Source organism: Salvelinus sp. IW2-2015, linkage group LG7 (genome assembly GCF_002910315.2).
Source record: "Salvelinus sp. IW2-2015 linkage group LG7, ASM291031v2, whole genome shotgun sequence".
Classification (NCBI taxonomy): Eukaryota; Metazoa; Chordata; class Actinopteri; order Salmoniformes; family Salmonidae; genus Salvelinus; species Salvelinus sp. IW2-2015.
In genome coordinates this window covers 31,427,886-31,442,924 of record NC_036847.1, presented here as the reverse complement: position 1 = coordinate 31,442,924, position 15,039 = coordinate 31,427,886, and the positions used below count along the sequence as shown (strand labels likewise).

At 42.6% G+C, this 15,039-nt stretch overlaps 1 protein-coding gene across 5 annotated transcripts in view; it reads left to right on the top strand.

Annotated features, from left to right (window-relative positions):
- Nucleotides 1-15,039, top strand: part of LOC111966827 (polypeptide N-acetylgalactosaminyltransferase 6-like) — a 34,937-nt gene that overhangs the window by 15,199 nt on the left and 4,699 nt on the right. For 4 of the 5 annotated variants that reach the window (XM_023991774.2, XM_023991773.2, XM_023991772.2 and 1 more), the window contains exons 4-11: nucleotides 792-964; nucleotides 6,419-6,568; nucleotides 10,618-10,852; nucleotides 11,646-11,763; nucleotides 13,209-13,409; nucleotides 14,060-14,191; nucleotides 14,319-14,420; nucleotides 14,642-14,800. In XM_023991774.2, coding sequence (XP_023847542.1) covers nucleotides 792-964; nucleotides 6,419-6,568; nucleotides 10,618-10,852; nucleotides 11,646-11,763; nucleotides 13,209-13,409; nucleotides 14,060-14,191; nucleotides 14,319-14,420; nucleotides 14,642-14,800 — 1,270 coding nt within the window. Of the gene's footprint in view, nucleotides 1-791; nucleotides 965-6,418; nucleotides 6,569-10,617; nucleotides 10,853-11,645; nucleotides 11,764-13,208; nucleotides 13,410-13,788; nucleotides 14,192-14,318; nucleotides 14,421-14,641; nucleotides 14,801-15,039 lie in introns of those variants that run through there. The other variant, XM_070444630.1, reaches the window with a different exon arrangement.

The following is a 15,039-nucleotide window of genomic DNA, read 5'->3' as shown; positions in this document are numbered from 1 at the left end:
AAAGTTTTAGGACACCTACTCATTCAAGGGTTTGTCTTTATTTGTACTATTTTCTACATTGTAGAATAATAGTGGAGACATCAAAACTATTAAATAACACATATGAAATCATGTAGTAACCCAAAAAGTGTTAAACAAATCAAAATATATTTTATATTTGAAATTCTTCAAATGGCCACCCTTTGATGACAGCTTTGCACACTCTTGGCATTCTCTCAACCAGCTTCATGAGGTAGTCACCTGGAATGCATTTCAATTAACAGGTGTGCCTTTTTTAAAGTTAATTTGTGGAATTTCTTTCCTTCTTAATGCATTTGAGCCAATCAGTGGTGTTGTGACAAGTCTGAAACCAACAGGACCCTAAACAGCTTCTACCCCCAAGCCATAAGACTGCAAAGTAGTTTGTTAAATAGTTCATCAATAGCTACTCAGACTATCTACAATGACTCATTTTTAACAATAACTCTTTTGACTCATCCCATACGCTGCTGCTACTGTTTTATCTATCCTGTTGCCTAGTCACTTTACCTAAATCTACATATCTACCTCGTACCACTGCACATCAACTCGGTACTGGTACTCTGTATATATAGCCAAGTTATCGTTACTCATTGTGGATTTATTCCTTGTGTTATTATTTTTATATTATTTAAAACATGTTCTCTCTACATTGTTGGGAAAGGCCAATAACTAAGTAGTTCACTGTTAGTCTAAATCTGTTGTTTACGACGCATGTGACAAATACAATTTGGTTTGATTTGACACAGTCTTGCCCTTTCTTTTCTTCCCAGGTGTGTGGAGCGTAAATTCCGTCGCTGTCCTCCTCTCCCCACCACCAGTGTAATCATAGTGTTCCACAATGAGGCCTGGTCCACCCTGCTGCGTACCGTCTACAGCGTCCTCCACACCTCCCCTGCTGCCCTGCTCACTGAGATCATCATGGTGGACGACGCCAGCACTGCAGGTTGGAATCTTTCAGGGCTTTGCTGTTGCCTAGCTACAGTCCTGTTAATGACATGGGGCAAAACTTAGGGCAGTGATAATTGATCAATTCATATAATTGATTAGTGGACAATGCCAGCACCACAGGTGGGCATGAGGGCTCAAGAACTAGAGCCTGACACCATGGGCCTTGGTTTAGAGCTTGACGCCACTAGGCCTTGGTTTAGAGCTTGACGCCACTAGGCCTTGGTTTAGAGCTTGACGCCACTAGGCCTTGGTTTAGAGCTTGACGCCACTAGGCCTTGCTTGACACCACCGGCTCTTAGAGTAAAACATACTGCTGGGCCTGGGTCGTTCATTAGGACACATCTTAGCCAAGCATTTTGCCATAGGTAATTAAATTAATTCCTTGTTTCTGAGCGCGTTCTTCGGTTTCTTGTCTACGAATCACAACTCCGTTTCAGAGCAAAGCATGTGTGACTTCATTTACACAGGCAGCTCAATTCTGATATTTTTCAGTTATTGGTCTTTTGACCAATTGGATCTGAAAAATATCTGATGTGAAAACATCTGATGTGATTGGTCAAAAGACCAATAAGTGGGGGGAAAAATAGCTGCCTGTGTAAACGCAGCCTACTATTATAATTAGACTGTTAATGTGTCAATGATCATCTCATTCTAAAACTGAGTGTTCCCTTATGAACAGGAAGTGACATTGGCATAGCGTCAGTAATAAAGACTAAAAGAGGAGGTGCTTTTTACACGGTTGGTTAACTACAGTAAAACTGCTCCTGGACCTTGGAACCTCTTCTATCTCCTCTTGTCTGTATCGGTTCGGTTTAATCTCCCTGTTTTAACAACCGTCTTTTCTAAATATGACTGGATGTGGTCGAATGTGGTTACAGTCCTATGCCATCACATTTAAACGGCATTTGGTTACAGTCCTATGCCATCACATTTAGACAGCATGCGGTACAGTCCTATGCCATCACATTTAAACGGCATGCGGTTACAGTCCTAGCCATCACATTTAGACGGCATGTGGTTACAGTCCTATGCCATCACATTAGGCAGCATGTGGTTACAGTCCTATGCCATCACATTTAGACAGCATGTGGTTACAGTCCTATGCCATCACATTTAGACAGCATGTGGTTACAGTCCTATGCCATCACATTTAGACAGCATGTGGTTACAGTCCTATGCCATCACATTTAAACAGCATGTGGTTACAGTCCTATGCCATCACATTTAGACAGCATGTGGTTACAGTCCTATGCCATCACATTTAGACGGCATGTGGTTACAGTCCTATGCCATCACATTTAGACGGCATGTTGGTTACAGTCCTATGCCATCACATTTAGACGGCATGTGGTTACAGTCCTATGCATCACATTTAGACGGCATGTGGTTACAGTCCTAGCCATCACATTTAGACAGCATGTGGTTACAGTCCTATGCCATCACATTTAGACGGCATGTGGTTACAGTCCTATGCCATCACAGTTAGACAGCATGTGGTTACAGTCCTATGCCATCACATTTAGACGGCATGTGGTTACAGTCCTATGCCATCACAGTTAGACAGCATGTGGTTACAGTCCTATGCCATCACATTTAGACAGCATGTGGTTACAAGTCCTATGCCATCACATTTAAACAGCATGTGGTTACAGTCCTATGCCATCACATTTAGACAGCATGCGGTTACAGTCCTATGCCATCAGTTAGACGGCATGTGGTTACAGTCCTATGCCACACAGTTAGACGGCATGTGTTACAGTCCTATGCCATCACATTTAGACAGCATGCGGTTGCAGTCCTATGCCATCAGTTAAACGGCATGTGGTTACAGTCCTATGCCATCACATTTAGACAGCATGTGGTTACAGTCCTATGCCATCACATTTAAACGGCATGTTGTGTACAGTCCTATGCCATCACATTTAGACAGCATGCGGTTACAGTCTTATGCCATCACATTTAGACAGCATGTGGTTACAGTCCTATGCCATCACATTTAGACAGCATGCGGTTAGAATCCTATGCCATCACATTTAGACAGCATGCGGTTACAGTCCTATGCCATCACATTTAGACAGCATGCGGTTACAATCCTATGCCATCACATTTAGACAGCATGTGGTTACAGTCCTAGCCATCACATTTAGACAGCATGCGGTTACAGTCCTATGCCATCACATTTAAACGGCATGTGGTTACAGTCCCATGCCATCACATTTAGACAGCATGCGGTTACAGTCCTATGCCATCACATTTAGACAGCATGTGTTCCAGTCCTATGCCATCACATTTAGACAGCATGCGGTTACAGTCCTATGCCATCACATTTAGACAGCATGTGGTTCCAGTACTATGCCATCACATTTAGACAGCATGTGGTTACAGTCCTATGCCATCAGTTAGACAGCATGTGGTTACAGTCCTATGCCATCACATTTAGACAGCATGTGGTTACAGTCCTATGCCATCACATTTAGACAGCAGTGGGTTCCAGTACTATGCCATCACATTTAGACGGCATGTGGTTACAGTCCTATGCCATCACATTTAGACAGCATGCGGTTACAGTCCTATGCCATCAGTTAGACAGCATGTGGTTACAGTCTATGCCATCACATTTAGACAGCATGTGGTTACAGTACTATGCCATCACAGTTAGACAGCATGCGGTTACAGTCCTATGCCATCACAGTTAGACAGCATGTGGTTACAGTCCTATGCCATCAGTTAGACAGCATGTGGTTACAGTCCTATGCCATCACATTTAGACAGCATTGTGTTACAGTCCTATGCCATCACATTTAGACGGCATGTGGTTCCAGTACTATGCCATCACATTTAGACGGCATGTGGTTACAGTCCTATGCCATCACATTTAGACAGCATGCGGTTACAGTCCTATGCCATCAGTTAGACAGCATGTGGTTACAGTCCTATGCCATCACATTTAGACAGCATGTGGTTACAGTACTATGCCATCACAGTTAGACAGCATGCGGTTACAGTCCTATGCCATCACATTTAGACAGCATGTGGTTACAGTCCTATGCCATCACAGTTAGACAGCATGTGGTTACAGTCCTATGCCATCACATTTAGACAGCATGTGGTTACAGTACTATGCCATCACAGTTAGACAGCATGTGGTTACAGTCCTATGAACACACCCCTGCTCTCTGTCAGTTCCCTAGAGATGCTGTTCTAATGCTGTGAATCCGTAAATACAAGCATACGACCGGGAAAAATTCACTTGAATGCCCCTCTAACCCGTGGAAAATACGTCTATCATGCCTGATCAGATCTCCCACATGCTGAACTCTGACGTCACATACAGTACTAAGGAATGACCTCGAACAGCTTTTTCGGCAATAAACAACAACAAAACTTATAAAAATGGATCTATTAATATGGTTTTTGAACACTATAATTTGTTTACGAGCATGATAGCTGTACTTTTAGTTTATGGTTGACGCTAGAGGTCGACCGATTAATCGGAATGCCGATTAATTAGGGCCGATTTCAAGTTTTTCATAACAATCGGAAATCGGTATTTTTGGATGCCGAATTTTGCCGATTTTATTATTATTATATTTTTTACACCTTTATTTAACTAGGCAAGTCAGTTAAGAACACATTCTTATTTTCAATGACGGCCTAGAACGGGGGTTAACTGCCTTGTTCAGGAGGACAGATTTTTACCTTGTCCGCTCAGGGATTCAATCTTGCAACCTTACGGTTAACTAGTCCAACGCTCTAACCACCTGCCTCACGAGGAGCCCGCCTGTTACGCGAATGCAGTAAGAAGCCAAGGTAAGTTGCTAGCTAGAATTAAACTTATCTTATAAAAAACAATCAATCAATCAATCATAATCACTAGTTATAACTACACATGGTTGATGATATTACTAGTTTATCTAGCGTGTCCTGCGTTGCATATAATCGATGCAGTGCGCATTCGCGCGAAAGAGGACTGTCGTTGCTCCAACGTGTACCTAACCATAAACATCAATGCCTTTCTTAAAATCAATACACAGAAGTATATATTTTTAAACCTGCATATTTAGCTAAAAGAAATCCAGTTAGCAGGCAATATTAACCAGGTGAAATTGTGTCACTTCTCTTGCGTGCATTGCACGCAGAGGTCCGGGTATATGCAACAGTTTGGGCCGCCTGGCTCATTGCAAACTAATTTGCCAGAATTTACGTAATTATAGCATAACATTGAAGTTGTGCGATGCAACAGGAATATTTAGACTTATGGATGCCACCCGTTAGATAAAATACGGAACGGTTCCGTATTTCACTGAAAGAATAAACGTTTTGTTTTCGAGATGATAGTTTCTGGATTCGACCATATTAATGACCTAAGGCTCGTATTTCTGTGTGTTATTATGTTATAATTAAGTCTATGATTTGATAGAGCAGTCTGACTGAGCGATGGTAGGCAGCAGCAGGCTCGTAAGCATTCATTTCAAACAGCACTTTCGTGCGTTTTGCCCACAGCTCTCGCAATGCTCAAGCATTGCGATGTTTATGACTTCAAGCCTATCAACTCCCGAGATTAGGCTGGTGTAACGAATGTGAAATGGCTAGCTAGTTAGCGGGGTGCGCTCTAATAGCGGTTCAAAGGTCACTCGCTCTGAGACTTGGAGTAGTTGTTCCCTTTGCTCTGCATGGGTAACGCTGCTTCGAGGGTGGCTGTTGTCGATGTGTTCCTGGTTCGAGCCCAGGTGCGGCGAGGAGAGGGATGGAAGCTGAACTGTTACACTGGCAATACGAAAGTGCCTATAAGAACATCCAATAGTCAAAGGTATATGAAATACAAACCGTATAGAGAGAAATAGTCTATAATTCCTATAATAACTACAACCTAAAACTTCTTACCTGGGAATATTGAAGACTCATGTTAAAAGGAACCACCAGCTTTCATATGTTCTCATGTTCTGAGCAAGGAACTTAAACGTTAGCTTTCTTACATGGCACATATTGCACTTTTACTTTCTTCTCCAACACTTTGTTTTTGCATTATTTACACCAAATTGAACATGTTTCATTATTTGAGGCTAAATTTATTTTATTGATTTTTATATTAAGTTAAAATAAGTGTTCATTCAGTATTGTTGTAATTGTCATTATTACAAATAAAAAGAAAGAATCGGCCGATTAATCGGTATCGGCTTTTTGGCCCTCCAATAATCGGTATCGGTATCGGCGTTGAAAAATCATAATCGGTCGACCTCTAGTTGACGCAGCTTGATTGCCGTTTCGCCAATAGGCGTTTTCAACGAGTTCAAAGCATGTGAACGCACATTCCCATTTTACAAGTAGTATTTTGTGTTTCCCACTTTGTTATGAACGCAGCATTAACCTCCTGTCATTAACCCCCATGCTCCAGACCACCTGAAGAAAATAATTTAATATCAGGTATGTGTTTCCTTCTTCCAACCAGAGCACCTGGGGACTCGGCTGGATGAGTATGTGAAACAGCTGAATATAGTGAAGGTGGTGAGACAGCAGGAGAGGAAGGGCCTGATCACAGCCAGGCTCCTGGGGGCCAGGGGGGCACTGGGACAAACACTCACCTTCCTGGACGCACACTGTGAGTAGTGATGGTTGGATGAATGAATGAATGCTGGGGGGCCCATTGAGAGAGACTCACCTTCCTGGACGCACACTGTGAGTAGTGATGGTTTGATGAATGAATGAATGCTGGGAGGCCCAGGGAGAGACACTCTCCTTCCTGGATGCACACTGTGACTAGCTACTGTATATGCAAGAGTTGGCATGGTTTCAGATCGAGCCACGACCTCCTCATCCTACCTAGGTGGAGGGGGTAAAATGGAAGGATAGATGGAGGGGTTAAAATGGAAGGATAGGTAGAGGGGGTAAAATGGAAGGATAGATGGAGGGGGTAAAATGGAAGGATAGGTGGAGGGGGTAAAATGGAAGGATAGATGTAGGGGGTAAAATGGAAGGATAGATGTAGGGGGTAAAATGGAAGGATGGGTGGAGGGGGTAAAATGGAAGGATAAGTGTAGGGGGTAAAATGGAAGGATAGGTGGAGGGGGTAAAATGGTACCCATTAGATCAATCCATTTACGACCATTGTGCTACATCTAGGTATTTGTTTAAATGTTTAGTACAGATAAACTACCTATAATCTAATAACTGAGTTTATGAACTACTTTTAAACCCTATATAAATCATGTTATGTATATATTATTGTAAAGTGTTAAAGGTATGTGGTAGATTTTCTAATGTGTTAATGTTTGTACCAAGAAGTTGCCCCGCTGTCTGCCTGTGATATTTATATTGAGTTCTTTAAAGCAGTGTTTCCCAGTCCTGGTCCTGGGAACTCAAAGGGGTGCACATTATAGTTGTTGACCTCGCAACTAATACACCTGATTGAGATCATCAAATTGATGCCTGATGACTTGATTAGTGTCATGAGGGCAAAAGTTAGCACTAGGGCAAAACCAGAAATGTTGGGAAAAAGACCCAATGCAGAAGTTTTTATATCAAATCATTTGGGTAACAATGAATTACCTTACTGTAAAAGATTTCCATTAAAATAGGCTAAAATAGCTTTTTAGCAAAAACGTGGTCTGAGTGGAAGGGGGGAAAACTAGCTGTTATTGGCTGAGAGGTTTGGTAGTCTTTTTATTTGCAGAGAGGTTTGGAACTCTTTTTATTATTGGTCTATTAACCAATTTACTACAAAGTGATGTCACTATGGAAAGTTGAAACTCCCGACCACACAAACCTTCTGATTTAAAAGTTCCTGTGTATATGAGTATTTTCAACCAGAAACTATCAGGAAAGAACACTGATTAAAAAAAAATAGTGGTTAGTGGCCTTAGGTCACGACTAGTCGGTTTGTCTCAGTTAGATGTCCGTTGTAGATTGGGGTTCTCTTAGTAGTCAACAGTTGAAACCTGTTCTTCAGGTTACCCTGCTAGAACCTAGATGTGCGACACCATTCCACACACATATACTTAGAGAGATGTAAAGTGGAGTGATGAAGGGCTATAAATTCAGATACAAGGTGATAAAGGCATTGCATGGATATATATACAGTATATATATATACACTGTGGCCAGTTCATTAGGTAGTACCAGGTCAGACCCCCTAGCCTGAATACTTCGGTGCATGAAACATTGCTCAATTGGTATCAAGGGACCTAACGTGTGCCAGGAAAACATTCCCCACACCAGTACACCACCGCCACCAGGCTGTACCGTTGACACCAGGCAGGATTGGGGAATGAACTCATGCTGATTACACCAAATCCTGACTCTGCCATCAGCATGACGCAACAGGAACCGAGATTCTTTGGACCAGGCAAAGTTTTTCCACTCCTCAATTGTCCAGTGTTGGTGATTGCGTGCCCACTGGAGCTGCTGCTTCTTGTTTTTGGTAGCAGTGGAACCCAGTGTGGTCGTCTGCTGCAATAGCCCATCCATGACAAGGAACAACAAGTTGTGCATTCCGGGATGCCGTTCTGCACACCACTGTTTGTGGCCTGCTTGTTAGCTTGCACGATTCTTGCTATTCTCCATCGACATCTCATCAACGAGCTGTTTTCGCCCACAGGACTGCCGCTGACTGCATGTTTTGTTTGTCGCACCAGTCTTGGAGACGCAGCCCGTGATTGGAGAGCAGAAGACAAGGGACACATTGGAGGATAGAATAGGTATTGTTTTGCCCTGCGTGAAAAGCCCAGGAGGCCGGCTGTTTCTGAGATACTGGAACCGGCGAGCCTGGCACTGACGATCATACAGTACCATGCTCAAAGTTGCTTGGGTCACTTGCTATGCCCATTCTAAAGTTCAATCGAATAGTAACTGAATGGCCCGACGCCTGTCTGGCTGCTTTATACAGCAAGTCGTGGCCACGTGACTCACTGTCTGTAGGAGCGAAACATTTTTGTAAACGTGTACATAATAAAGTGGCCACTGTATTTATGAAACGTATACAAATACATACACAGATACTGTGAATTATCAGGGTCATCCTGTAAAGGGGTCTGAGGCCAGAGGGGTATCCTACGAAGCAGGTTTGAGAAGTTAGCAAGGTAACTTGTAGCCTAGCGGTTAGCCTAGGTGCTAATTAGGTGGCTAATTTGAATCACCGAGCCGACAAGGTGAAAAATCTGTCTGTGCCCTTGAGCAAGGCACTTAATCCTAATTTCTCTGGATAAGAGCGTCTGCTAAATGACTAACATGTATAAATGTAAAAAATTGGTCAACTTGGGATAACTGGTCATACGAAAGTGGCTCAGCTTTTAGCCAGGTAACTTTCTATGGCAACGAATCCTTCACAACTAACCTGCTCCGGGGCAGGCTAACTCACGGCTAAACTTCCCTGAATTAGATTAATGAGCCTGTAACGCCCTGACCATAGAGAGCTGTTTATTCTCTATGTTGGTTAGGTCGGGGTGTGATTTAAGGGTGGGTTATCTAGGGGAATTGGTATGTCTATGTTGGCCTGGTGTGGTTCCCAATCAGAGGCAGCTGTTTATTGTTGTCTCTGATTGGGGATCATATTTAGGTAGCCATTTCCCTATTGTGCTTTGTGGGATCTTGTCTAGGTATAGTTGCCTGTGAGCACTACTCTGAGCTTCACGTTTCGTTTGTTCGTTTTATTGTTTTTTTGTTCTTTAAGTTTCTCTTCCAAATAAAGAGGATGGAAACATACCACGCTGCATCTTGGTCCACTCCTTATAACGATCATGACAGAGCCATGTGTTGAGGACCAATGAAATCAGATTCCCTCCCTCTTGCAAAGATTGCATCATCATCCCCTTCATTTGAGGAAGACTGCAGATTTAAAATATTTTATAAATGACATGTTTTTTGTTGTTGTTGTGATAAAACATTTTAATATATCACAATACACATTTAGTAATGACCGGATGTATTTTAAACTTCACACAATGTAACACTTTTGTATGACTTAATGAAAAATGATTGACGAGAGTGGGGGAGAAAAGGTGGTTGTACATTGATAAGCACACCAAAAACTGCATTAACCATATGTAAATTAACCATATGTAAATTAACCATATGTAAATTAACCATATGTAATCAAATAAAGAGGGCACTTCTAAAGGCCTGTTTCACACCAAGGCCTGCTGAGTTTGCACGAAAACTGTCATTTCATTTTGATTTCGGCACAAATGAAAATGTAGCACTGACTCGCCCAATGGATTGATGCTTCAGCGTTGTCTCAATGACGAGTTCTGCATTAGACTAACCATGTACAACATGCACATGCAACGTTACACAATATTCAAATAGAAAAGTATTGTGTCAAGAGTGTATATGATGTTCTGTCATGTAGAATTGGAAATGGAGTCAGCTTCATTCATAACATCTCTATCTGCAATGTTCCACAGCGTTTGTCAGCTGAACCTCCTTTTTGTACTTTGTTTGTTGTAAAAAAAATATATTAAAAAATAATCTAGTTACTGAACACCCTCCTCTCACCCTAATCTAGTTACCCTCCTCTCACCCTCCTCTCACCTCCTCTGACCTCCTCTGACCCTCCTCTCACCCTCATCTCCCCTTTCTCACCCTCCTCTCACCCTCCCCTCCCCTCCTCTCACCCTCCTCTCACCCTCCTCTCACCCTCCTCTCCCCTCCCAGGTGAGTGTTTCCATGGCTGGCTGGAGCCCCTGCTTGCTCGTATCGTAGAGGAGCCCACGGCCGTGGTCAGCCCAGAGATCACCACCATCAACCTGAATAACTTTGCCTTCAAAAAGCCTGTAGCCACCGCTAAGGCCCAGAACAGAGGGAACTTTGACTGGAGCCTCACCTTCGGCTGGGAGGGCATCCCCGAGCAGGAGAGGAACAGACGCAAAGACGAGACCTACCCCGTCAAGTAAGGGCTAGGGACCCACCAAACATAATTTACATCATTTATTTAATTGACCCTTTATTTAACCACCTGCATAGTGATGTTAATGAAAAGCTCACAATTCAGCATGTATAGTAACTTCAATATTACAGTAACATATTACACAACATTATCTCATGCTTTCAAACAGCGTTAATAAAGTGGAATATATCAAATATTTAGTCTAAAACAGCCATGTACATGGAGTGTACAAAACATTATGAACACCTGCTCTTTCCATGACATAGAATGACCAAGTGAAGCCAGATGAAAGCTATGGTCACTTGTTAAATCCACTTCAATCGGTGTAGGTGAAAGGGAGAAGATGGGTTAAATCAATATTTTTAAGCCTAGAGACAATTGAGACATGGATTGTGTATTTGTGCCATTCAGACGGTGAATGGGCAAGACAAAAGATATAAGTTCCTTTTGAACTGGGTATTGTAGTTGGTGAGAGGCACACTGGGGGGGGGGACTGCAATGCTGCTGAGTTTGTATCAAGAATGGTCCAGCACCCAAAAGACATCCAGCAAACTTGACACAACTGTGGGAAGCATTGGAGTCAACATGGGCAGGCATCCCTGTGGAATGCTTTCAACACCTTGTAGAGTCCATGCCCTGATGAATTGAGGCTGTTCTGAGGGCAAAAGAGGGGGGGTGCAACTCAATATTAGGAAGGCGTTCTTAATGTTTTGTACACTCGGTGTAATACAATATTATCTCATGCTTTTGCATTGCATTGACACCATTTGTCACCTCTACGGGTCTGTTCCTTCAGAACTCCAACGTTTGCCGGTGGGCTCTTCTCCATCTCCAAGAAGTATTTTGAACACATTGGGACGTACGATGACAAGATGGAGATCTGGGGGGGTGAGAATGTGGAGATGTCCTTTAGGGTTAGTTTCCCCTCTGCCCTTTCCTCTAACAGCGTTAATGAAGTGGAATTTATCAAGAACTTCAGCAAGTCTAAAACACTGCGATATATATATATAGAGAGTTTAGTCATTATGCTTTCTTAACGACATTCTGTTTCTGTTTATTATTACCTCAATTTAATTGGTTGAATGGTGTCATGTGACCTCAATGTTGTATATGGCTCTGGTCTGAAATAATCTCCCTTGTTTCTACAAATCTCCCACCTTAATTGCACATGTTGGAGTGATTGAAATGACATGTACTGTAATGTGTAAATGGTGTGAGCATGTGTATCTGCAATGGGAAATTCCAGGTGAAGGAAAAATGACATCAGTCATAGGTAGTCAATCAATGTGGTTTATTACAAGTTGCAACCGGGAGACACCACCCAGCACAGAAGCAAAGGAAATGTCTAACTGGCCTCTTGGAGACAGGCACTTAATATCCTAATCAGACATATAGCACCAAATGTTCTGTAAACACCAGCCCCAGAGGCTTCTGGGAAGTCAAAACAGAAAGACAGTGGCTGCATTCCAAACACTTAACAGACATACCCTCTCCCCTTAGCCCTCAAATTAAGTGGACACTTCTGATGATGTATCCTGACGTCTGACGAGTATATACTTGCATGGCGAGGGAGGAAGGAATGAATTTTAAATGGACCGCCCTTGCCCAGAAATTCGTCCCTCGTTCGTCCTGCGACAATTGTGTTTTCAGCTACTGGTAGCATGTGGGTGCTTTATATGCGCTACAGTCAATTATGATTGCATGTCTACTTATATTAACTATATAATTATTGATATATGCCTACTGTATGATAGCTAGCAAATTAATTAGATGACTAACGTTAGCCTGCCTAGTTACTTCTGAAGAAGGAAAATGTTTTATTTCTACAAGTTCCAAAAGCTAACCAAACAAAAACATAATTACTTTTACGAGATGTGTTTGTGCATTAGTAGCCCAATTTCTAACTTATTTACATTTGTTTTTACTTACACTTGTATGTTGACTCCATATTGACATTGAAGTTTTAAGTTTTGGCTGACTTTTCTTAGCGGATGTATAGTTATGGGGTGTTTCAGGCCCTGAAGTGAACATAATTGTACACTCGCAAACTCCATTAAAAACAAGGGCTGAGGGGCTTACTTTGCTCCCTTGCTTGGCTAATCATTTGGACCGACAACAGATATGGCCGCGGGGATTCCCCCAAGGGCATAAGGCGAGGGTAAGTGGGCGAGGGTGTGTCTTTTTATGAATTTGAAACGCAGCCAGTGACCTTGTCAGCTGCTACAGGATCAGTGTCGTCATCAATACAATTAGCAAATAATCGGTGTGTCCTTGGTCATTGTACCTCCAGTGACAAGGCAGGTCACTAAGTTATTCAGCTAACTGTTATCAACTTTCTGACACCACTCCCCTCCCGCAGGTGTGGCAGTGTGGGGGCCAGCTGGAGATCATTCCGTGTTCTGTGGTTGGTCACGTGTTCCGTACCAAGTCCCCCCACACCTTCCCTAAAGGCACTGAGGTCATCACACGGAACCAGGTACGATTAGCCGAGGTCTGGATGGACGACTACAAACGCATCTACTACCGACGCAACAGCAACGCTGCCAAGATGGCCAAAGAGGTATGTGCTCAGTCACCAGCAAGAGTCCTACACTGTACTGCTAGATATAGTTAAGTACATGGCATGTTTTCAATTACTCCCAAGTTTCATAATACTATTAGATAATCTTGTTTTGACAGATTTGGTCATCTCACATTCGCTCGACACAAAAGGAAGCTCTTAATCAAGGCTCACTGTAATCCAACACACTACTGTGCATAATGTGTGTCTGCACATACCGGAATCTGTTTATAAGATATTAATATGCAAATTGCATCTGGAGCAGGCTGAAATACAAGTTCTTATGAGTGGCTATATATGATATATGGGGTTAAAGTTAACTATCAGTGCACAGGATTGAAGTTTTTCTCACTCATTTCCACTCCTCTGTCTGTTACAGAATGGGTTTGGTGACATCTCAGAGCATGTGCATCTTTGTTTTACAGAAAGGGTTTGGTGACATCTCAGAGCATGTGAATGTTTGTTTTACAGAAAGGTTGTGACATCTCAGAGCATGTGAATGTTTTGTTTTACAGAAAGGTTTGGTGACATCTCAGAGCATGTGAATGTTGTTTTACAGAAAGGGTTTGGTGACATCTCAAGCATGTGAATGTTTGTTTTACAGAAAGGGTTTGGTGACATCTCAGAGCATGTGAATCTTTGTTTTACAGAAAGGGTTTGGTGACATCTCAGAGCGTGTGAATCTGAGGGAGAGCCTACATTGTAAGAACTTCACCTGGTATTTGAATAATATCTACCCCGAGATGTTCGTACCAGACCTCACCCCGACCAAGTTTGGAGCGGTAAGTCTCGTTCCCAAATCCCTTCAGGTGTACACAAACACACTCACTCACAGTAGTCGTTTTCCGTTGTGCCTTAGGGACAGCAGTGCATGTTTATTTGCTGTGTTGATATCGTGTGTGTGTGCAGATTAAGAACTCTGGCACTCAGAGCTGTCTGGATGTAGGAGAAAACAACCAAGGAGGAAAGCCACTGATCATGTACACCTGCCACAACATGGGGGGCAATCAGGTACTGTACTGTGGTTGTGTGGTAGATGGTGACTCAGTATTGACTCTCATTGAATTGGATGATGTCTCTTTTGGAACAAGTAGGCTTAATGTATTCAAGGCTTAATGTACCCTTATCATAAAGACTTTATACATTCTCTGTAAGCCTTCAGATGGTTTAAAAAGGACCCCGTTTTATAAGGAAAGTTCCTCAGTCTTTGTATCTCTTCTCTGTCACCCCAGTACTTTGAGTATACATCCCATAAGGAGCTGCGTCACAACATAGGGAAGCAGCTGTGTCTGCAGGCCAACCCCCAGCCAGACCAGGTTAAGATAGAGCTCTGTACACTGAAGGGTCAAGGGACCAGCGTGGCGCCACAACAGGAGTGGGTCTTTACAGAGGTAAGGAAAATGATGTGGACAAGCATGCATACACGCACACTCACACACAGTGCCTTCAAAGTATTATACTTTTCTACTAAAAGGGCATTATCATCATTTTCACATTCACAGTACTATTCCAATCTCATAGTGTGAAAATATATACACAGTGCCTTCAGAAAGTATTCACACCCCTTGACTTTTTCTGCATTTTGTTGTTACAGCCTGAATTTTACATTTGAGATTTTGTCACTGGCCTA